The following is a 25,200-nucleotide window of genomic DNA, read 5'->3' as shown; positions in this document are numbered from 1 at the left end:
TTCAGGGGTTGCCTTATATTAGCAAATTCTGCAAAACCTCTGACATGCCTTACTTTCGGGGTACGTCTTATTTTCAGAGAAACAGGGTAAGTGAATTTGGTTTCCCAATTGAGTTTATGATTGTCATAAGGTGATCACTTGACCCCATCATAAATATGAACAAGTGCCAAGTGTCTGAATTTTGATCACATGGGCATGGGGATGCTGCAATTGTAGCAAGTATAAAAAAATGTTCAGAAGTCATTTTTTCAGGGCCATTATAACTTTGAACGATCACTAAATGAACTCCTGTAAATCGAGGACTACTTGTATGCCAAACCTAGAAAACAGATAATCTATCTCTTCTTCTCACTGTCCTTGCACACAATTTATATAGAAAAAGAAAATATGCAGATGATGTCATTACAATGAAGTGCTCATATTGGATTTATTTTTGGTATTGGGGTGGGGTAGTATTTTCAAGCCATTTTTAATTCCTGGCAACTGGCTGGACAATTCCCTGTAGGCAACATTTATAGATGTGATTTGCCATTACCTTCTTCTAGTTGGCTTCATGCCTAAAACATAGCTATTGATTTTTTTAAAATCACATGTGTAAAACATTTCAAAACACAAGATGTATATGAAAAGCATAACAAATTTTCATTCAAAGGTAATACTGAAGACATACCAAATCCCTTCATAGCTTTGTATAGTGCCTCTGCATCCTGGTTGGCATCAAAGTTTGGGAAATCGTTCACTGAACCCCTGTATCTTCCAGCCTAAAATTGGAAAAGATAAAAATCAAATTATTAATTTCAAAACATATCATCGATAGAAAGTACAATAGTCATAGAATCATAGATTTGAAAGAGACCTTGGAGATCTACTAGTTGAATCCCCTACCCAAGGATGGAATTCTCAGGCCATTCCAGACAAATAACTTAACCTTTGCTTGAAAACCTCCGGTGATGGAACATGCATTACTTCAGGAAGAAGGCTGTTCTAATGCTTAATAGCTTTCATGGTCAAGAAGTCCCTTCTTATTTCAAACTTGGATCTCCTTCTGCAAAACTTCTGTTAGTTCTAGTCCTACCCCAGGATCTATGGAGGTAGGACTATCCATACCTTCTTTTTATGAAAGCCTTTCAAATATGTGAAAACTACTAATATGTCTCTGCTCTCCCCTTCCTTACCTAAAGAAAATTTCTCTAACCACTCTTCTTTGGACTTAGCCTTCAAACTCCATCACCATCTTTGTAACTCTGCTCTGTGTTCTTTCTACTTCCTCAATGTCCTTTTTGTATTGTGTTAATCAGTATTCCAATGCAGGCCAGTCTAACCAATGTACCATGGAGTGGAAGTACAGTATAAATTCCTGTGATAATAAAACAGCATGTAGCTGATAGTTTCAGAACTGTAGAGTGTTCCTCCTTGGAATTTCACTAAAATCTAAAGTTACATAGACTTGCAGTAGTCCTATTTAAGCTGCATAAGAGTAATAGCTAGAGCGATTAACTTGTATAATCCAACATACATTTTTAAGATTACAAAACTCAACCATAGCAAGAATTTCAGAACTGTGGCATTTCCCAACCCAATTTTGAACATTAATGTACATTCATAGTGAGTAAATTATCTATTACAAATATTTTTACAGAAAATTCTCTTTGTTTTGTCTTTTCCTTTTGGGACAGTTAAATAGCGATGAATATGGTATCATGTATGCAATAACAATAAAATCAGTGGTAAATTTATTGAGCTGCTGGTGTTCCATCTAGAGATCTTCAGAGTCTGAATCTGTGGGGGAAGATGAGCTGGAACAAGAACTGATAGCAATCGGGAGGGCAGGTCCATTGACCTTGGAAGAACCTGGGGAAGGGCATAGTCAATCCAGGCAAAGCTTTTCAGAATTAGTAAGGCCTGCAAGCAGGAACAAAGGTGGATGAATATGAGAGACAAAGCTCAGACGAGGAGCAACAGCCACCCCCTCCTGATCCAAAGGCTCGGAGAGTGCAGAGAAGGCATGATAAGCGCAGACTGGGCAGGCTACTCACAAGGTGAGTGTCCTGCCCATCTTCACCAGGCGCACCTAAAAAAATGAGATTTAAGGAGACGCTATACGGAGGGGCATTCAATGGGAACAAACAATGAATTCCTGAAGTGTTGCAAGCCGTCATTTTGAACTTGCCAAGAGTCCTTGCGTTCTGGACTAATTACCTAGATCTTTTACTCCTTTAACTTCCTGATTTGCCCTTGATCTGCCAGATACATTTGGATTTATTGCCCTGAAGCCTTGGTGTAGACAGCACTGGGCTGGACTAAATGAGTTTCACGTGGGGGTTTGTTATCACTCTGCTCTGGGATATGCCAGAAACGTGAGAGTGTTTGGGGAGATTTGGAGCAATAAAGAGGCGGTTTGAACTGCCAGCAGTTTGGGTTATCTCTGTGCCATGCCCTGGGTCATCACAGATGCGAAGGCCTGGGAAAAAAAGGGGGAAAACTGGGGGGAGGGAGCATTTTTTTCATTTTCCCCCCAAAGCCATTTGTTTTGAAAGAAAAGATGGAAAATTTCTCCAACGGTGCTTTTCAAAAGGCAAGGGATTTTGTTTTTTCACTGGAGATGTTTCATTTCTCATTTAAGAAGCGAAAGAAGAACTGAAGAAGCTTACTGCAGAATTCAAGAATCTTTTTCAATGAGAAGTGAAACACCTTCAAGTAAAAAAATAAAGCAAGCTTGGTTGCCTTTTGAAAAGCATCTTTGGGATAACCGTGACCTGGGTGACTGAGAATCTGCATAGACATAGCACAGTTCTCTTCACAAATATCTGTCAGGCCTAAGCCAAGAATGATGTAATGCAATCCAACCAAAGTTCAATTCTTTACTTGCTTATACCATACAGAAAGAATCTTGCCAGATTAAGCCTAACCTAATGGATATATCATGGGAAGTTCTAGTGAATGGATATCCTAAGTCTCTTCTTGTTCCCACGATCCAGTCCAGCTCTGGTATGCACTATCTCGCCTGGCCCTCTCCTCCTTACTATATGCCCCCTCCTTCCTGGGAAACTGCCGCTTCACTGTAGTTCACTACACCGTGTCCCCTCCCTACCATTATCCCGATTCAAATCATAATGAAGACTGTACAGTAATTGCTTTCAGGAAAGAGCTGCAATTTCCACAGCCAGTTTCCAGCTGCTTCTCACTATATGCAGCCTCTGGTGTGTGTTGATAAACGTTGGAGGGTAAATGATACTGTAGCACATAAAATTTCTTCTCCACATTGACAGCTGTGACTAACACTTGGCTGCCTATGTACTTAGAAACACATACCAATGGGACAGTCACAGAATACAGCTCACTTTGATTTCTAGGACTGAGCTGAAACTTCCATTCTTTGTGTTTATGGGAACTATCATACGCCACATTCTTCTGTAACACAATTCCCTTACTTCCCCAGGATGCACCTGGCCTTGGGCTAGGAACTATTCATGCGAAAAAGCAAATAATGGTGTGGAAGTAGCCATGGCAAAAGAGGGAGATAACACTGGAAGGACCTTAAAGCTTCTAAGTAAATGAAATCATATTTGTATAATTAAAATAGATTCTCTTTCCCCGTATCCCTTCCCCCGCATCTATGAGTCACTCTGGCCTTCTGACAGATGGCCAGAGCCTTAAATTATAAATAGAAGAACTACTTTGTCCTGGGTTCTTCTGTTGACTTCTTATATACCATGTTTGTGCCATGCCTCTACATCTTCACCTCTTCTGGTACTATTACAAAAAGAACAGGACTCAGACTCACTGCCATCTTTCTTCCATTTGAAAGTGAGTTAGGGTGAATCATTTCTCACATACTCCTCTTTTTACTTCTGGAATCCATTAATACAATATTCACACATAACCACCAGATGGGGAAATCTTGCAAATTGTCTTCCTACATTCTCCTAAACTCCTGTACTCTATTGATACTCCTTGTCTTGAAGGGACAGGCTTTGCCAATCTTTACAGCTTTCAGATATGTTGTGACATTTTTATTTATTGATAGGACTCAAAAGTCCTTGAAGATAACTGTATCTGTAAGAAAGTGACACAATCTGAACCACAATTTTAAATTGGGCAAGAATACAGCTCCAAGTGTAGTTTTCATTTTATATCCTAAATAAATTCATTAATTAATTCATTTATATTATATCATAATAGTTCTATTCACCAGATCATATTTTAGGCTGGTCACAAGAAGGAAGAATGCTTCAGGCATATCCGTATTCTTTAACAGATGTGACTACACAAACCAAACAATACAATCTTTCTCTGTAAATCTTCTACGGGCATAGTTCCCTCTAAGCTGAGCAGTGAGCAATCGCTCACTTAAAAATCATCATCAACTCAGAGTTTTCCAAACCTGCCCAGAAGCCGAGAGAGAAAGAGTGAGAGGGAAGGAGAGAGAGAGGAAGAGAGGAAGAGAGAGAAACAGATAGAAAAAAGAGAGGAAGGAAAAGAGAAAGACAAAGAATGGGATTAAGGAAGAGAGAAAGAAAATCAAAATCTAGTTTGAAACTAGCTCAACTATTTAAGTGGCATTTTGATATTGATAGAGTTGCCCTATTATGAGCTCACTGTTATAGACACACAGTACAGTATTTTATTTTTAAATTCTCTGAGGCAAAACAGGGTGGGTTTATTTATTTGTTTATTTGTTTATTTATTTATTTATTATTTCTGTGCCGCCCAGTCCCGAAGGGACTGCCGCTCAGACACTATACTTTTCCGCCCACTCCCCAAAAAAATTAGAGGGAACACTGTCTACAGGTACCCATTTTATACAGGAATCACCCTTTTATTTTGAGCACCAAATTGTTGTAAAGAGGTACTCCAGTAATACTTAATTTTTCCTTTGACACCACATGCTATCTATAATGCATTCTTTCAGCTGCAGTTGATACTTGAACTGAATCCTTACCAGTTATTTTAAGTTTTAAACAAATCTGAAACATACATGGCAAAGGATTGGGCACTTGAATGTACTCCAAAATAATAATTTTCTTCTGGTATGTCTGATAGAAAGAACGCTTTTACAACAAGATGGAACACAAAAGTTCTCAAAATTGCAAATATTATCAAGAAATCACTCCTTTTCCATCATTTGAAAAAATCACATCAGCATTTTCTCCTATGGCAAGAGAACATTCATCTTTTTTTTAAGGAGTGTGTATTAACAAATTAAATAATAATTGCAATGCAGAAAGATCACCACTACTAATACATACACATACATTATTTTTAGAAATGGCACTGCATATGGCATTCCTCACTATTGCTAATACTTAACCGGAACATAAAACAATATACCGTATTTTTCAGAGAATAAGATGCATCTTTCCCCCCCTAAAAGATGGTGGAAATGTTGGTCCGCCTAATACATCGAATACAGCTGTATTTGGCCTTCCAAAGCCCTGCCCCATGCCCCATTTTTGCAAATGGGGCACGCAGAGGGCTTGGGAACCCTTCAGAGTGCTCCTGGGGGTTGGGGAGGACAAAAACTTTGTTTTCTTACCTCTTCAAAATATTGGTGTGTCTTATACACCGGTGTATCTTATAGTCCAAAAAATATGGTACATCTTCACAAATTTTTGTCAATACAATCACTTATAAAATTATAGTTTAAGGAAAAGAAATGCAATATGAGAAAACACATGTGGCAACAAATTCCTAATAGCAGAACAGCAGCACATTTGGTGCATCATAAATCAATTACGGTATCTGGAATGCTACGGTATCCGCATGACCTCAGCTGCCATTCTCAAATCTTATGGTTTTCCTCCTAGAACTTCATGCATTTTCAGATACAGATTTATTTTCCCCAAACAAGCTCTTCTTCAGATGTTTGGGGAAAATGTTACCGTATTACCATGGATTTTAAAGTTCACTTATTTTCTTTTACATCATTATCTTAATTAAGAGAGCCTGCATTTGAGTTCTAAGTCGATGAAAATCTTGCACTAGAATATTGAATATACAAAACTTTCAAAATTTCAGATATACATGTCTCTTTGAAATCTGTGACCTATATAGCATTAGCATATATTTTGTAATTTTTATTTGATAGACCTGAAGTAGCACAAATAGAAACTTGGAACCTAATGGCTAAATGTATCTTGTTCTATTCCGCACCTTTGCATTCTGATCAAATTTGGCAACTTGTTATTTACACTAACATAGACATTATACTCATAGAAACATAGAAACATAGAAGATTGACAGCAGAAAAAGACCTCATAGTCCATCTAGTCTGCCCTTATACAGTGATCCCCCGGTTATTGCGTCCCCAACCATTGCGAACAGGGTAATTTGCGAATTTTGAACCCGGAAGTCAAAATACCATCTACGCATGCGTGCCCTTTTTTCTATGGGCACGCATGCGTAGATGGGCCGGGCAGATCAGCTGCTAGGCGGCTTCCCTGGGTCTCCCCCCTCTTGCTGGCGGGAGGGCGAAGCCCCCCCCCAGCACCCGCTCGCCCGCCCTTCGCCCTTCGCCCGGCCACCCGCTCGCCCACCCGCTCACCCTTCGCCCGGCCGGCTCCGATCGTTTTAAAGCAGGCGCGCTGTTCTCCGCTGACTCCTAGCGAACTTCCCCGCTTTAGAAGTCAGCGGAGAACAGCGCGCCTGCTTTAAAACGATCGGAGCCGGCCGGCTCCGATCGTTTTAAAGCAGGCGCGCTGTTCTCCGCTGACTCCTAGCGAACTTCCCCGCTTTAGAAGTCAGCGGAGAACTGCGCGCCTGCTTTAAAACGATCGGAGCCGGCCGGCTCCGATCGTTTTAAAGCAGGCGCGCCGTTCTCCGCTGACTTCTAGCGAACTTCCCCGCTTTAGAAGTCAGCGGATGGGGGTTCGGGGGGTGCTAGCGAGCCCCCCATGTCGGCGGCGACGTTGTAAAACACCCACACCGCCCCCAATCTTCGGCTCCTCGCTAGCGCTGCGGAAGTTAAAAACACCATCTGCACATGCGCAGATGGTGTTTTTACTTCCGCAGCGCTACTTCGCGAAAACCCGCTCGTTGCGGGGGGTCCTGGAACGGAACCCTCGCAACGAGCGGGGGATCACTGTATTATTTTATCTTAGGTTGGATCTATGTTTATCCAGGGCATATTTAAATTCAGTTACTGTGGATTTACCAACCATTTCTGCTGGAAGTTTGTTCCAAGCATCTACTACTCTTTCAGTAAAATAATATTTTCTCACGTTGCTTCTGATATCTACTCTTCTGATATCTACATCTACTCTTCAGATATCACCTCTTATTTTTACAGACAAACTTAAGCTTAGGGAAATCCTAAGGTCCTGTCCAACTCTTTTAATGTATATTATTGATGTCCCACAGAGTCTTATAAGAAATATAAAGTTTTACTATAGAGTAGTTAGTGTCTTTGATTTTAGAATACGAATACAGTAGTCCCTCACCTATCGCTGGTGTTACGTTCCAGACCTGGCCGCGATAGGTGAAATCCGCGATGGGGAATTTATCGACTGATAGTACTTATTTAGGTACAGTGGTACCTCGAGATACGAGTTTAATTCGTTCCGGACCTGGGCTCTTAAGTCGAGCAGCTCTTATCTCGAACGACTTTTCCCCATAGGAATTAATGTAAATAATTTTAATTGGTTCCAGCCCTCAAAAAACTCACAAAGTTAGTCTAAATTATGCAGAAAGACATGTTTTTAATGAAGAAATGTACATGTACATATAAATGAATAATGAAGTTTCTTTCACTTAACTTGTAAACTTTCTTAAACTTTTAAATTTACATATGTTCAACTTCTCTGCCACCCAATCCTGTAGGACAGAGGTCCCCAACCCTTTTTGCACCAGGGACCGGCTTTAAGCGATCAAGAGAGGAATGGGTGAATGAATGGACGGAGGGTGGGAAGGAAGGAAGGAAAGAGGGAAGGGACAGGAACAGAGGAAGGAAGCAAGGAAACTTATGAAAGGGGAGAGTAAGAGAGGAATGAGTGAAGGGAGGGAGGGAGGGAAGAAGGTGGGAAGGAGAAAGAAAAGAAGAAATAGAGGAAGGGAAGGTAAAAGAGAGAAAGAAAAAGAGCAAGAAAGAAAGAAAGAAAGAAAGAAAGGGAAGGGACAGGAACAGAGGAAGGAAGCAAGGAAACTTATGAAAGGGGAGAGTAAGAGAGGAATGAGTGAAAGGAGGGAGGGAGGGAAGAAGGTGGGAAGGAGAAAGAAAAGAAGAAATAGAGGAAGGGAAGGTAAAAGAGAGAAAGAAAAAGAGCAAGAAAGAAAGCTGCAAGCACCCCCCCGAGCCCCCCAGGCCGGCTGCAACCTTTTAAAACACGCGCGCCGCTTCGCAGCTGTCTCCTGAAGCCGAACGCGGAAGTTAGCGTTTGGCTTCAGGAGACAGCTCCTTGGCGCTTGTATCTCGAATTTGGGCTTGTAAGTAGAACAAAAATATCTCTCCCCTCCCAGCTCTTATCTTGAGTTGCTCTTAAGTAGAGCAGCTCTTATGTCAGGGTTCCACTGTATTTATATTGTAATTGTTTGGTAAGTTTTCATTGTTTTAAGTGTTTATAAACCCTTCCCACACAGTATTTATTTTAGATACAGTATTTAAATACAGTATTTACAACATTAGATATATTTTTTTTTAAAAAACCTGCCGATCGAGTTTGGCGGGCTGTTTAAATCTGCCGATCGACTTCCTCAGAAACCCGCGATGAAGTGAAGCCGCAGTAGGTGAAGCGCGGTATAGTGAGGGACTACTGTATCAATTCTTTTTCTAAAGATGCAGCTTACCGTGAAACAAAGAAACATCTTCACACAATTACATATACTGAAGATTCTGCTTCTCTGCTTCTGACATGTATTTGCTTAAGCAACACACCTATGTTTTAAGATGATGTGTTTTCAAACTTCTGTTTTGAACTCTTTTCATTACTTACTACATAATTCTTTTTTTCTACCCTTTTAATACAAATCTGAATGTGTTGATTCTTCAGTTTATGTATCTCAGAAAACTACAAGAGGTACCTCAATTGTTGTAACCACTATTCTATGTTATATTAATTCTCTGCAATAAGGTCTTATGTACTACTCCAAACGAGTCATTTAAACACAGCCTGCTTCAGATGCACAATACTCACCGTTTTGTCATCAATACTTGCCTTTTCCCAAAGAGGTAGCAGGAGGTAAAAGAGGCAACAAAAAATCCATCAGAAGGCAGAAACATTCAGAATAAGTTTACATAAACAAATGGGATTTCAAAGCCCTGTTCTATATAATGAGCACTGTACTGTTAGCAATCAAACTGTCTATTTCCTGCTTATCTGTTCATGGTTACAATCTTCTCTTTCTGACATGTTGGACTCATTCCAAGGGTGAAATGCAAAATTATTCCCTATCGTTCTGTAGGCCTGGCTTATTTTGTAGGCATGGATTGGAGGTCAGATGGGTGTGGTTTCAGGTGGGTGTGGCAAGGTCGTCACGTGACTGGTTCGGTGCAGCCAACTTAGCAGTCCATTTTGCCAGGGAAGAGAGGTTGGACTATATTACCTCTGAGGTCCCTTCCAGCCTTTGCTCTGCTGTTTCAAAGCATTTTCTGAAGCTGTGTCTAGTGCCAGCCAGGTTTGCGGTCCTCCCTCCCTCCTCCCTCTCTCTTTCTCTCTTCTGTGGGAAGCAACCCCCCCCAATAAAATATTACTCATAAGAAAAGCAGTAACAAGGAAAAATCAACCTGCTAACAAAGAACCTGCCTAAAGCTCATTCCACACTCCTGCCTGATAGAGATAATGACCATATAGAAAGTGGAAGCCTGACGTTTTAGCGCCATTCACACAAGCAGGCAAACAAATCCCTAGAAAACCCATTAAAGATGGGATATTTTTGGAAGCTAACAAAACACAGTAGTAGAATCAGAATAAGCAGCCCCAGACTCAAGACCCAACACAGGACGAAAGTCATTTAGCCACAATGGGAATCACCCAAACACTTTTAGAAACACAAAGCCCATATTGCACGAACCCCAAAACTTCAAAAACATAGAATCATATAAGAATCCTTTCTTTTATCCAGTTTGTTGTTCAGCTAACCCAGAATGTCACTTCGCTTCTATGATTAAAAACCTTCTTCCGAGCAGCTTCCAAAGGCCTTTCAATTTAAAGCAGGAGTCTCCAAAGTTTGCAACTTTAAGACTTGTGGACTTCAACACCCAGAATTCCTCAGCCAGCCATGTGGCTTAGTTTGGAGACTCCTAATTTAAAGCAACAGCATTTATTTTTCTTCTTTGCCAAGAGATCTCCCGGCTGGAAAGTGAGTCCTGATTTTTTCCTTCTAACACTTACCTCTTTCTTTCTTTCTTTCTTTCTTTCTTTCTTTCTTTCTTTCTTTCTTTCTTCCTGCCTTCCTTTTCTCCCTTCCCTCCCTCCCCCCTCTCTTTCTTTATTTCAGGTGAATTGGTAGGGGGAAAAGGCTTTTAAAAGTTTTTTTAAATCCCAGGAAATGAGTATGTTGAGAAGGGGGGAAGCCTCATGCTGCCATTGCTACCAGTTCTCCGAACCAGCCTCTGTAACTGCTACCTTCTTGCCCAAACCAGGCCAAACCAGTTCACCCGACTCATTCCCATAATTCTTAGCTCAGCATGATCATTGTGCCCACTAAACAACTACAGGTAGTCCTCGACTTACAACAGTTCATTTAGTGACTCACTTGCAGTGATTCACTTAAGCACTCTGGCAAGAAAGGTAATAAAATGGGGCAAAATTCACTTTCAACTGTCTCAATTAGTATCAGAACTGTTGGGCACAACTGCAGTGGTAAGTTGAGGACTACCCATATTAGCATTGTCTACATTTTGAAAATAATTCCAAGCAAGTGCTTTAGTTGTAGTGTGAGAACAGAACCTCTCTGCTACTTATGCACATAATCTGGAAAAAAATATATCATGCTGCTTCAATAAGCTAGCTTGTTCTAGCAGCAGACTCTATAAGACATCCATCATTGTTTCTCAAGCTCATGTGCCTTAATGAAGAACGGAAAGGTTGTGTGATCAAGCAGCATTTGATAGATCACTTCTTGAGCTTTTCAATAACTACGTATCAAATGTTTCTTACCTTTCCTTTGTTTGACATGTTTTCTGTTCCAATATTACAGAAGTTTGGGATGCTGTAAATAAATAAATAAAAACCCAATTAGTCTTTGAAAGCATAGTTCTAAATTATTCCTTTCTGAAAGACATACAGAAATAAAGCCTATAAAAAGCTACATAACTCAAATCAGACTCTGCCGTCTGGCCCCTTGCAGTTGGGTTTCCAGCTATAATTCCTCAAATTCTTGGCTAACTTTGCAAAAGCTAATGAAATATGTAGTCATAATATATAACAAATATATCTGAATAGGAACACTGACTTATTTTTCAGTACCTTGCTTTACTGCTCCAGTGCTGAATAAGGTATATATGTAGCATATTATTCAGGAGTGATTTGCCATTTATATATGTGTGTGTGTGTATATAAATACAGTGAACCCTCGATCATCGCGAGGGTTCCGTTCCAGGACCCCACGCGATGATCGATTTTTAGCGAAGTAGCGGTGCGGAAGTAAAAACACCATCTGCGCGTGCGCAGATGGTGTTTTTGCTTCCACTGCCGCCCGCCCTTCGCCCGCCCACCCCGTTGCTTGCGCCCGCCCACCCCGTTGCTCACGCTGTTGCTGGGGCCGCTTCCCAGCTGGGGAGCCGAGCTAGGGAGTCCCCACCGCGCGCGCGTTGCTGGGGAAAGCGCGCGCGCTTGGGGACATCGCAGCTCGGCTCCCCAGCTGGGAAGCGGAGCTAGGGATTCCCCAAGCGCGCGCGCTTTCCCCAGCAACGCGCGCGCGGTGGGGACTCCCTAGCTCGGCTCCCCAGCTGGGAAGCGGAGCTAGGGATTCCCCAAGCGCGCGCGCTTTCCCCAGCAACGCGCGCGCGGTGGGGACTCCCTAGCTCGGCTCCCCAGCTGGGAAGCGGAGCTAGGGATTCCCCAAGCGCGCGCGCTTTCCCCAGCAACGCGCGCGCGGTGGGGACTCCCTAGCTCGGCTCCCCAGCTGGGAAGCGGAGCTAGGGATTCCCCAAGCGCGCGCGCTTTCCCCAGCAACGCGCGCGCGGTGGGGACTCCCTAGCTCGGCTCCCCAGCTGGGAAGCGGAGCTAGGGATTCCCCAAGCGCGCGCGCTTTCCCCAGCAACGCGCGCGCGGTGGGGACTCCCTAGCTCGGCTCCCCAGCTGGGAAGCGGAGCTAGGGATTCCCCAAGCGCGCGCGCTTTCCCCAGCAACGCGCGCGCGGTGGGGACTCCCTAGCTCGGCTCCCCAGCTGGGAAGCGGAGCTAGGGATTCCCCAAGCGCGCGCGCTTTCCCCAGCAACACGCGCGCGGTGGGGACTCCCTAGCTCGGCTCCCCAGCTGGGGAGCGGAGCTGCGATGTCCCCAAGCGCGCGGGCACCGCCCGCCCACCCACGCTGTTGCTGGGGCCACTTCCCAGCTGGGGAGCCGAGCTGGGGTGTCCCCGCGCGTGCCGCCCGCCCGCCCACGCCGTTGCTTGCGCCGCCGCTGGGGTCTTACGGGGGCAAGACCCAGGGAAGCCTCTGCCCGGCGGGGAAACTCCACCATCTACGCATGCGTGGAAGGGCACGCATGCGCAGATGGTGGAGTTTACTTCCGGGTTGAAAACTCGCGAAATAGCCCTTTCGCGATCCTTGAGGACGCGAAACTCGAGGGTTCACTGTATATGTCACATGTTTTTTTGCTGAATTTGAAAATTAAGGGAGACTAGGATAGATCTATTTCAGCCTTATTTTGGCCTCATCATGTGACACATACAGATAGAATTGTCAGCTATCAATAAAATTAACTGACTTGGAAATGGTCCTGGGTTGGGCCGAGAGGCAAATAAAGAGCTGTGATGTTCCTTCAATACACCAGGGTGATTCGACACAAAAATATGTAACCCTTCCCTGGTGCAGAGCTGAAGGGATTGGATACTGTAGCCTAGAGGATAATTCTCTGTCTTACAAGGCAAAGGTTGCAGGTTCAAGTCCCAGTGGGTATGGCTAGCTGATGAGGCCAAAATAAGGCCGAAATAGATCTATGCTAGTCTCTCTTAATTTTCAAATTCAGCACAAAAAAAAAATGTGACACACACACACACACACACACACACATATATATATATATATATATATATATATATATATATATGAGAAAAACAATAAATAATACTTGTTGAGTATTTAAGTCACATCTATTAAATAAGTGTAGGTGTTTTATGCTGAAGCATTTATACGTTTATGGAAAGGACATGAAAAAATTTAGGATTAAACGGGGCAGGTCAGGATCAGCTTGTCAAACACAAAGTAGAATATTTTTTCCACTCTGCATAGCTACATGAAATCACTGTTAAGCACAATTATAGTACTTCTATGATACATGAAGCCTGACCAGCTAGTAAAAATGCATGGCAACGTGTCACTGCACTGCAGTCAGTCTACAGCAGTGTTTCTCAAATAATGAGGCGGCACCCCCTGGGGGGGCAGAGTGATGCCGGGGGGTGGGGGGAATGACCCCAGGGAACATGTTTTTTTTGTCGCAGAGAGGGGGTGTGTGCTACACCGAACAATAGCACACAGCACAGAGTAGGAGATATGAAGTGTATATAATCAACCCTTAAGAGTCACCATGGAAAAATATTTAACAGGGATGAAAAGAAAGGAGGAGAGAGACCAACACAATGAGATAAATGTAAGTCTCCCAAAAGTTAAGATGAGGAAATATGATGAAGTGTATGTAGCGCTTGGCTTCACTGTGACTATGGTGGGGGATGAGGAAAGACCAGTATTTTTACTGTGTCTAAAAATGTTGGCAGTGGACAGCATGAAGCCAATTAAATTAAGGCTTAATTTAAACACATTAGACCCCAATCACACTGATAAAACACTTGAGTTTTTTCAGCGAAAACATGCTGAATATTGCAAACCATCGACCTGACGGAGAATTGGGGTGTGCATGAAATGTTAACTTCTTCCCGGGGGGGGGGGGGGGGGGCATAACAGAAAATAATTGAGAAACACTGGTCTACAGGGATATGATTCAGTGAGAAGATGCTGCTTGAAGTCTTCAGCAAGTGCCAGTGGAAGGAAATATATCTTCAATATTTCACATAAATTCATAAAAGTGTGAATTTATCAAACTAAGAAACATACAGTACTCACAAAGGCATTTGTGATTATTACACATCAGCTGCATAAATACATGGGTGGGCTGCTGTCCGGACGGGGTGGGGAATGCAGTGGGGTAGCAAAAATGGAGCTCCACCCCAGAGCACCTAATTTGCACTGAAAGATGTTGAAAGAAAATGCAGGGCATCCTGCATTTTGGTAGTAAAAATTTTAGAAGCCCTTCACTGCATACATTAGATCAGTGATTTTCAACCTTTTTTGAGCCGCGGCACATTTTTTACATTTACAAAACCATGGGGCACATTGAGGGGGGGGAGGACGGCTAAAAAAGTTTGGACAAAAAAATCCCCCCTCTCTCTCTCTTCCTCCCTTTCGCTCTATTTCTCTCTCCCTCCCTCTTTCTCTCCCTTCCCCTTTTTTTTCTCTCTATCTCTCCATCCCTCTTTCTTTCTCTCTTCCTTCTTTCCTCTTTTTTGCGCTTTCTCTCTCCCTCCCTACCTCCCTCTATGTCTTTCTCTCTCCCACCTTCCCTCCGTCTCTTTCTCTCTCTCTCTCTTTCTTTCTTCCTTTCTCTCTCCTCTCTTGCTTTCTTTCTCTCTTGTTCTCTTTCTCTCCCTTTCTTTCTTTCTTTCTCTCTCTCGTTCTCTTTCTTTTTCTCTCTCTTGCTTTCTTTCTCTCTCTCTTGCTTTCTCTCTCTCTCTCTTGTTTTCTTTCTCTCTCGCTTGCTTGCTTTCTCTCCCTCTTGCTCTTTCTTTCTCTCCCTCTCTTTCTTTCTCTCTCTCTTTCTTTCTTTCTCTCTCTCTGTTTTCTTTCTTTCTCTGAGCTTCACGGCACACCTGACCATGTCTCACGGCACACTAGTGTGCCCCGGCACACTGGTTGAAAAACACTGCATTAGATAGTAGGCACATTTCTATCATTTAACATGTATCTGTAATACTAGCTATATTTCCAGGTTGGGACTGTTACGGTGGATTTCATCTATCGATGCTTTTCGATTGGGTAAAATATTTCCTTCAGAAAATATACTACTAAGTTCTTCTATCATATTAAATCACATTTTGACTAATAATTTCCTTAATAGATTAACATTCCCATGGATTGCAAACCAACAAATTATGATTTAGCAAGATGTATGAACCCAGCCTATGAATTCTCACTTCCCTTACTCGGAAACATTCTCTGGTAATGTGAAGCACCTGAAATTTTAGTGGTGCAATACCACAAGAGAAATTTGTCAAAGATGGAATATCAATCACTGCTTTGTGTTGACTGATAATACATTTTATATGAGTACAATTTATATAACAGGGAAGAAAAAGAGATTCCACTCAAACAAAGAATGGCTGCATTAGATGATCTGTCTGAAACCATAAACTGTACTCGCTAGAGGTGAAACTCAAAATTTTTCCCTACAGGTTCTGTGAGAACATGGCTTGGTGGGCGTGGCAGGGGAAAGATACTGCAAAATCCCCATTCCCTCCCCACTTCTGGGGGAAGAATGTTGCAAAATCTGCACTCCCATCCTATTCTGGGGCCAGCCAGAGGTGGTATTTGCCAGTTCTCCAAACTACTCAAAAATTCTGCTACCTGTTCTCCAGAACCTGTCAGAACCTGCTGAATTTCTTTCAGTTTATTAAAATAGAAAATACCTCAGCCATCCAGGTCATCCCTAAAACAAACCAAAAAAATGTAAACGAGATGGATAGAATATGAAAAGGCATGTGTAATAAAATGGAAGTTTCCATATTATTTTCTATAAAAGTCCCTAGCTATCCACTTATGATTCTTGGTTAGAATATGTGCATGCCTGTAATTAATTGTGCTATTTTTACTGCAACTCTACTAAGAGATGGCAGGAAATTTGGTCTTCACTCTAATCTAGATGGATAGAGATATGTATCCAAATGTGAATAGCTATGTGGCCTATGCATAAAGCTAAACCAGTTTTGGCTTTGTTCAGTTATCACATAGACAATATCACAGTCAGCACATGCTGCTACCTTCAAGGCTCTCCATAGTGAACAAAGTAATGTTTCAATGTCTTCCTTGGCAAATCTCCCAAAATGAGGTCAAGAAAAATCAGCATAAAGGGAAGCATGAGGCATGCTTAAACATATGAAGCAACAGGAACAGAAAATAACTGAGCCAGGATGAATGGGAAACAACAGCTGCACATCTCCATGGCTTATTGAATGCACTTGTGGGAAGAAAATAATGCTTTGTACTTCTGGTAAGAAGGATTTGGCACTGATCCATCAAGGATGACATATTGATCAAACAAGGCTGTTGATATGTTCAGAGTAATGGAATTAAGTGGTAAGAATTGTGAGAAATTAATTTAGTTGGGTGCACAGAGATTGTAATTCATTTTCTGTTCCAAGTTTATATGTTTATCATCTAAAATTATGTAACATTTCATGTTGCTATACTGAGAAAACTCATTTGCATAACTTTTTAACATGACCAGAAGAGAAAAAAGCATCTTGTCCTATGTTGACATCCAGTAAAACACTGGTGAGAATTAAAAATGACAACTCTCCCTCGTCTCTTAAATTACATAATTAAAGCATTCTTCCTCCTGTGTAAATATTTCTTAGTACTGTATTCTGATGGAAATATTCTGTGCTCACATAAAATTTAAAAAAATAAAATGGAGATACAGTACTAGTATTCTCATATGCACTACTACAGGGAAAGCTGCATTGGGGAGGATATTAGACAAACATCCTTTTCAGTCTATTATGGTGACCCACCTTTGTGTTAAAGTTAGTGATTCATCAAAGTTAGATTAATAAGAACTAGGATCTTATGAAATGTTAGATTGCAATTTTTCCATTATAAAGAAAAAAAAATCAGATTCTTTCCCCTCCTCTGACAAATACACCAAACTAGGGAAATGTATGTGACAACTGTAAAGAATAAATAGAAGCCAGTGAAAAGAGGCACCATGAAGCATTACAACAGTAGGCATCAAAGGTGTAATTTTAAAATACATCTACTCTATAAAAATTTCATTCACAAAGATACTACAACGCCCCAAGAGGATCCATTAAAGCAGACAATGAAATTGTACACCTGGTTCACATTAACTGAAGTCAAGAAAGAAATGACTTCTCTGTTCCCAGATTCATTCTGTATTTAATTGGATTAGGAACACTGGTCTGGAAAACCTTTTCTGAATCTGATCTGGTCTGAAAGAGAAAACTCTTTTTCAGGAGTTTAAGCAGCAAAGTTGAAAGCAGCCTCATAAATATTTTGCCAGATTATATGAATGAAATTGCAGCTATGTCCACAAAGGGAGAGAAAAGTTGAGCTAACAGCCTACAATTAAGGTTTTAAGAACAGTCTGCAGGTATTTCAAGACAAAAGCTTTTAGTATGATTATTAACCTGCTTTGGGTGAAGGCAGTCATATGCCTTTAAAAAAAAATCTGAGTCTCCCTCCCATCTCCTTATTGCTTTTTTTTCCTCATTGAAGAAAATGTAGTAAGAAATTAAATAATAAATAGGAGCACAGTCTTCTAATGACAGTCAGATCCCCCCCCCCTACAAGCATCCAGGGGTTTCCACCATTGACACTGCAAAGTAACTATGCTTTTTTTCCTTTAGTCTCTTCCTGAAAACTGTCAGATCTCTTAAAGACAGTAAGGGGGGAGGGAGGTACACAAAGGCATCTTGCTCAGATTTTAAACTATTGTCCTGGTACTCACTCATCATTACTTAATGCAGCTAAAAAAAATCTGTATCAAAATGAATTTTTTTTATTAACATATCAACAGTCTAATACAATACACCATTTTTTAAAGACTGAAAGTCATGTACTTGGAAAGCTATAATTAAAAACGGTTGTTGCCTGCAGCATCAGAAAACCACTTCCCAATTTAAATGAACAGTAGAGCATAGATTTCAGAAGGCATTCTTTCCAAGTAAGTGTGCAAAAAACCTTTCTAGAGTTGTATGATAGGACCCCACCCAACCCCTAGGGAACCAATAGGGGAAATAGGACAATAGGGGGCTTAGAGTTATCAATCAGATGCCTTTGCCCACACATGGCAAACATTTTAACTGAAAATATATTATTCTGTATAAAATGAGATAAAGTTTTTTCCATCTTGGCTGGAAATCCTGTGGAACATTAGGAAGACAGCACAGTTTCCCTAATAAACCAACTTGGTAATTATTTTCAGAGATGCTAATGCCTTGAAAGCAAAAAGAAGTAACATTATAAATGCATTATTTATTCTCTCTTTTTACCATACTTAATTCCATGAGACTTAATTCTTACAACTAACAGTCTTTGCCAAAGACATCCTACTGAGGTTTAGATAATAAGGTTAAAAATGGTTTCCCTCAAAGAAGGCCCATAAGATTTCAACTCTGCCTGCTTACTAGTTTAAAAAGGGGTAATTTTAAAATGCAATTGTACAGTATTAGTAGAAATAAAGCCCCTGAATAGGCAGCATTTGCTTTATTTTAGTTTATCAGTCAGTTTACAAAAAGTGTATGAAGATTTTTCCTACCACTGTAAAGTATTGTTTAACTTCTCAGATTAGAATTTGATTACAGTTTTAAACAAACTCCTATTTTGTTTTTATGAAGGGATGCAGACTGAATTACAGTGGGGTGGGGGAAATTGCCAATTTACTGGAACCATTTTCACTCACATGTTGAGTGAAAGTACTGTACAATTGATTTTAAAATTCTCTTTTTTTTTAACTAGTAAGCAGGCAGGCTTGAAATCTTATCCCCCCACCCACCCCAAAATTTCCTTCAGTTATTTTCCATCCTAAATAACTCGGTAACTTCTCCTCCCACGTATAAAAGGCTTTTTAAAAAATAAAAAACGGCAAAAGAGAGAGATAAAAAGTTCTCTATGGCAGAATCACCAAACAGCCTATAATTACAAATACAAATTTATAGAGAAAAGGACTAGCATGGATTTCACACCTCCTCCACCGCCCCCTTAGGTGAATCCATGTGGCAGTATTCCCCTTTTAAATGAGTTATGAGACTGTTTAGCAGCTGCTACCGGTACAATTACTGTATTGTTCATACCCTCTTCAGGACACACGAGTGCACAGAGAGAGAGAGAGAGAGAGCGAGAGAGAGAGCGAGAGAGCATTACAAATCCTTACTTTGCTGGGCCGAGGCCTCTTCTGCTCCCCAAGGCTGTTGAAAGGAGAGGCCGTAGGATCCACCGCTAAGGCAACCGGGCTCTTCCTAGGGCAGGGATCAAAGGCAGGCCAGCCTCGGCGCAATGCAGCTGTTCCCTCAGAGCTCCGCTCGAGCCGCTACGTCACAAGTCCTCGGGAGCTTCCAATTCTGGCCGGCCCTTGGCACCACCCTCGCTCCCCTCTCGCGCGGGATTGAGGAGGAGGACGGGGGAGGGGGGAGATGTTTGCTGCAGAGAAACGCCACGCTCGCTATAGCGGGCGAGCTTCTTTTTGCACATCTTTAACAATCCACCCCGGAGTACAGTACATCAGTAAGGAAAATGGCTTCCGTCAGATGTATCTTGTCTCCGAATACAGACAACGTTAGGCTCGCCTTACTTGCAGGATTTGGGAAGAGGAGGGAGTTCTGATTAATAGATCAATTGCAATTCCTGGGCCCAGCATTAAAGGCAGATGGGATTCTACTGTATGAAGTGTTTCTGAGTAAGCACGTTTATGAGGCTAGGATGCAGCAAGAAAGTGAATGCCCACCCCCAAAAAATGTAGTTAGTCCTTAATAGAATGCAGCCTAAACCGATGTTTTCCCCCTGTTGATGGAAAATGAGTCTTATTATGTGTCTTGGGTTTAAATAAAAATGTAACCTTGAAACTTAAAAACACTTGCCTCCACTGTGTCAAGAAAGTGATTAGATGAATACACAGAATTGCCACTTGGAGTTGGAAGGTCATATTGGGAGTGGTCATCTCAACATATGAAGGGCCCAGTCAGGGGAAGACAGACTCAATTTCGTCTGTATCATCCAGGTAGGATGATATGAACATCTAAATAACCTAATTAGGATGTGGTCCAGCATCCTTGAGTAGTTGTCATGAGCTCACCACAGAGATTTAAGCCGCCCTGAGTCCCATATGATTGGGCAGCATGTAAATCAAATAAATTAAATCAAAAATTTTCCTGATCTTCTTTAATTCTTTCTCCATTTAGCATGGATAATGAATAATGCCATGAAGATGCTATTTTAGTTTCCACCATGTTGTTGGTGTAGCATCCTTCTGAAGCCCTGAAGAAAATCAAAATGGAAAGTGGATTTAACAGCCTGAAAAATGCTGAGTATTGCCACATAACCTGCAAGATGATGCTAATGAAAAGTTTTTGGCTGCGGTAGTTGCTGTGGCTGCAGTTGGTAGAAAAAAGAAACTATAACCCCTTTTCTAAAGTGACAAAGTTTTATTGACACCTGATGCAGAAAAATCCATCCTTCCTAGAAGCCACCACAACAAATCTACGGTAATTACCTATGTGAGGTTACTCCAAAATAGCTGTCAAAATTGACAGTTGCAGTTAGCCTAAAAGTAGGGCTGATCCTGCTTGCCAAAAATCAAGGGAGGTCCCACTAAAGAGGATTTTTCTCAGACCTGATACTAGTAAGCATTAGCAACACCAGCAGCAATGCACAAGAGCTCAAAAACCTCAGATGGGTCACATGACTTAAACCAAAGACAACATCTAACTTTCTGACCATATATGGATAACTATAATTTTCCCACTTTTTTTTATCTTCTGGCGCAATGAAATATGATTTCTTATGCAGGGAAAAGCTTTGTTTGCCTCCCATCCCTCAGCAAATGCTATATAACACTGAATGTTTCATTCTTCTGATTTGGCACACATGGTTTGCTTGAGTTTTTAGTTTTCAATGCTAAGATCTGTAAACCATGGTGTGTGCCTTTATGACAAATGCAGAGCAGCCATTTCATTCTCATAAAAACAGTAGCTTGTAACTAGTATAAATTCTTCCTTGTCTCTAGTGTGGGTTTTCTTAAATCCATTGAAAAGGAAAGGTTAATATGATTAATTTACAATGAGTAATTTATTTCCAAAACTGCAATCTCATATGAATATTGGGCATCTTTCTAACTCATATTATAGTAAGAACTAACTTTAACATTACTTGAACTTTTCATCACAACAGTTCATTATTCATTTGAATAATTAACTAATTATTCCAAAGCCAGAATCCTTGGTTTATTCCAAAGCAGCTTTCCTTCTTCAAAGTAGCCTTTCCAACCTGGTGTCTTCCATTTATGTTAAACTATTTTTTTGCTATCATTTCCAGCAATTATAACCATCAGATTGGAAGTTACTATAAAGCATAATAATTCTGCTGCCTTTTCTGAAAATCTTTGACATGACACCTGACTTTTTAAAATCAAATCTTGTTTCAGTTTCACTGTTTTTTGGGGGGATCCAATACATTTTTAAAACAACTCTTCAAACCTACTATCATGATTATTTGGGAATAAAAATTAATGAATTCCTTGACATAATTAGATTGTTATACTGTATTTTGGATGCATTATACAAAGACCCAGCTCACCAGAAAAGGCTTTAATTTTGGGAAAGGTAATCCAAAGCATATTTATTGTTCTGGGAACCAAGGGGGCACCATCTTGACCCATTTTGGCTCATCTTGGCCCATTTTGACACCCTTGAAAGGCCTGCATACATCGTAATTAAACTTTTGGAAATTGTTTGTTAACTTTTTTATATTAGAAAACTTCAGAATGACAAGTTTCATGCTCTTGATGAGTCTCCTACAATCTTTAGTGAAAGACGTTTTATGCAAGAATCTTTAAAAGTATTTTGGAATACAGGTAATCCACAACTTACAACTGTTCGTTCAATGTCCATTCGAGTATTTTTGAGATCCAGGTTGAAATTCCAGATGTTGCAGCACCCCTACAGTCACATGATCAATAATCGAGCATTTGACAAAGTGCCTACCCTTACAGCTGCAGGGACAACAGCAATTCCTCCATCCCCAACCGCCTATCTCACTCCATCTCAGCAGCTCACTGGATCCACAAAGCTGCCGTGGCTCTTTAGGCCTTGGCCTGAATCCTAGGTAACTTTCTCTACTGCCCAGGCCCCCTTTCTACCCTCCCATCCCCAAGTTCACTTATCTGTATCTTTTTCTGCACTTGTTGAGTTGAGCCTTTCTAGCCTTCAGAATGATTGTTTTCCCAAGCCTTTTAGGCTCCAAAAGCTAGAAAAGTTCTGAAGGCTAGAAAGGCAATTTTTCTATTTCATTCCGAAGGCTAGAAAGGCTCTTTTCAGGCCTAGTGAAAGCTAATGAAGGCAATTGTTTTGTAGGTAGGAAGGCTTTATCGGCAGTGGTAGGAAAACGCAAAAGTAAGTAGACCCCAATATGGAGGTTTGGGGGGAAGGGGTCAGGCTTCCCTGGTGTGATGGGGGTGCAAAGAGGGGCTAGACCTCTCAGTTTGGCAGTTTCCTCATGCTGGTGGGCCTGTATTTTATTTGGTTGCTGTTGCTGTTGCTGCTTCTGCTGCTGTTGTTGTTGTTGTTGTTGTTGTTGTTGTTGTTGTTATTATTATTATTATTATTATTATTATTATTATTATTATATCACAGCGGCCAGTTGTTTCACTGGATTTGGCATTGATTACTAGTAAAACCCGATCCAGGGGCCTAAGACATACAATATTTTCCCAGAAATTAGAATTGCCCCCACCCTCCTTGCCTTTCGTAAGCTACTTAAAACCCACCTCTACCGCCAGGCATGGGGGAATTGAGATACTCTTTCCCCCTAGGCCTTTACAATTTTATGCATGTCTGTATGTATGTTTGGTTTTTATATTAATGGGTTTTTAATCCTTTTTATTATTGGATTATTATTGTACGCTGTCTTATTATTGCTGTTAGCCGCCCCGACTCTCCGGAGAGGGGCGGCATACAAATCCAATAAATGAATGAATGAATGAATGAATGAATGAATGAATGAATGAATAATAAATAAATAAATAAATAAATAAATAAATAAATAAATAAATAAATAAATAAATAAATAAATAAATAAATAAATAAATTTTCGAAGTATATGTGCTGGACCAAGCCTGATGCTTTCTGAATTTGACTGATGGTAATTTTGTCGATTTTGAACTGTTTAAAATGTAATTCCAGTGCTTTTGGGACAGAACCCAGTGTTCCAATCACCACTGGAATCACCACTGCTGGATGATGATGATCATCAGCAGCAGCAGCAGCAGCAGCAGCAGCATCAAGATGGGAAACATACCCAACATACCTTCCTCCTCCTATTTTCCCCACAACAACAATCCTGTGAGGTGAGTTGGGCTAAGAGAGAATGGCCCCAGGCAGTGAAGGGCTACCAAAATTTTTACTACCGCATTGTGGGTGTGGCTTATGCAGGACGCCCTGCATTTTCTTTAAACATCTTTCAGTGCAAATTGCGTGTTCTGGGGTGGAGCTCCATTTTCACTACCCCCTGCGTTCCCCCCCACCCGGGCAGTTGCCCACCCCTGGCCACAGGTCACCCATCTGATTTTCATGGTAAGGTGGGACTAAAACACATGATCTCTCACTTTCTAACCCAATGCCTTAACCACTAGATCTAAACTTTAAAAGGTACAGGTACAATTACCAGTAGCTGTAGCTGTACCTCTACCACAGCAGGCCTCCCAGAGCCTGCCTCACTCCCTGTGTCAGCCTTTCGTGGTCATTGCGTGAGCTATATGATCATTTAGCAATAACAATTGGGAGAGCTGGGATTGTGGTCATTGAACAAAGCGGTCACATGATCACCTCACTTAAGGACTGCTTTGGTCAATGATCAAAATTCTGGTCCCAATTGGAATTGTAAATCGAAAACCAATTGTAAACAGATAATGAGTCACTAGAATGTTGATAATAGAGTATAAACAGACTAAGTGGCTATGTGAATCTGAAATAACAATCCTCATTTCTTATAACACTCCTTTATCGTTTGGCATGTTTAAAAATCAAAATCCATATTTAGCATCGGAAGTGAGCATCTTGAAAGTCTGGAGAAGTATGAAAGAAAATAAAATGCAAGTATAAAAGCAGATTGCTAGAAAGCTAATTGCTAGAAAGCAAGATCAAGAAAAAGGCATAGCTTGATGCTTGATGAAGAGCTGTGGTGACACAGTGGTTAGAGTTCAGTACTGCAGGCAACTTCTGCTGGTCAGCAACTGTCAGCAGTTTGGCAGTTCAGATCTCACCAGGCTCAAGGTTGATTCAGCCTTCCATCCTTCCGAGGTCTGTAAAATGAAGATCCAGATTGTTGGGGGCAATATGCTGACTTTATAAACCGCTTAGAGAGCACTGTAAAGTACTGTGAAGTGGTATATAAGTCTAATAGCAATATTGTTATTGCTATGAAGAACAATTGCAAAAGAATACCTGACTTCAGGTCAAATAATAGGTAGTCAAATTAATTTGCTTGTGTATTCCAGTTTTGATCATTCTGATTGAAGCATCAATCTTCAATGTTTTCTCTTTACATTGCATTACGTTACATTACATTAAATAGGCATCATGATGGCTTATTGTATGAATAGCAGTTATTTAAAGTTTATTTTTAAAACCAATCTTCAAATTAGCCTTTAGTTACACAACTCTGCAACCTACTGATTGAAGAGAGAACAGCAACAGACTCAACCTTTCTACTCACTCATTTTTGTCTCAGAATATCTGAGAGTATTTTTATACACGTCTGCCCTTGTCACTTCCTAAGCTTTCCCCAGATCCTTTTCACCAGTTTCTCCATGGCCTGCAGCTGTCCTTTGCACAGCCTCCAAAACCTCCAGATGATTCTGCAGCTGCCCATTAGAAGAGCACAGACTATGAAATTCAACTAGTGCTCTCCTTCCCTCACCTACTGTGCATATTTTCCTTGGATAGATACACTATTTATAGCTTTCTCTCTCTCTGTTCACAAACTTCAGCATAAGGGCATTGCAGAGTTAGAAGGGAAAAGAAAAAGACAGCAGACAGGTAT

The 25,200-nt window shown here is 41.1% G+C and overlaps 1 protein-coding gene across 4 annotated transcripts in view; it reads right to left on the bottom strand.

Moving 5' to 3' along the window:
• ANXA6 (annexin A6) overlaps positions 1-19,708 on the bottom strand; it is a 58,583-nt gene extending 38,875 nt beyond the window's left edge. For 2 of the 4 annotated variants that reach the window (XM_070739043.1, XM_070739044.1), the window contains exons 1-3: positions 19,322-19,423; positions 11,094-11,145; positions 671-761 (exon numbers count right to left, since the gene is read on the bottom strand). In XM_070739043.1, the coding sequence (XP_070595144.1) occupies positions 671-761; positions 11,094-11,111 (109 nt within the window). In that variant the 5' untranslated portion in view covers positions 11,112-11,145; positions 19,322-19,423. Of the gene's footprint in view, positions 1-670; positions 762-11,093; positions 11,146-19,321 lie in introns of all 4 variants that reach the window. The other 2 variants (XM_070739045.1, XM_070739046.1) reach the window with 2 other exon arrangements.
• Between the last annotated feature and the right edge of the window lie 5,492 nt (positions 19,709-25,200).

This window comes from Erythrolamprus reginae, chromosome 2, assembly GCF_031021105.1.
Source record: "Erythrolamprus reginae isolate rEryReg1 chromosome 2, rEryReg1.hap1, whole genome shotgun sequence".
NCBI classification, from domain to species: Eukaryota; Metazoa; Chordata; class Lepidosauria; order Squamata; family Dipsadidae; genus Erythrolamprus; species Erythrolamprus reginae.
The sequence above is the reverse complement of the archived record's forward strand: the minus strand, read 5'-3'. Positions and strand labels throughout refer to the sequence as shown.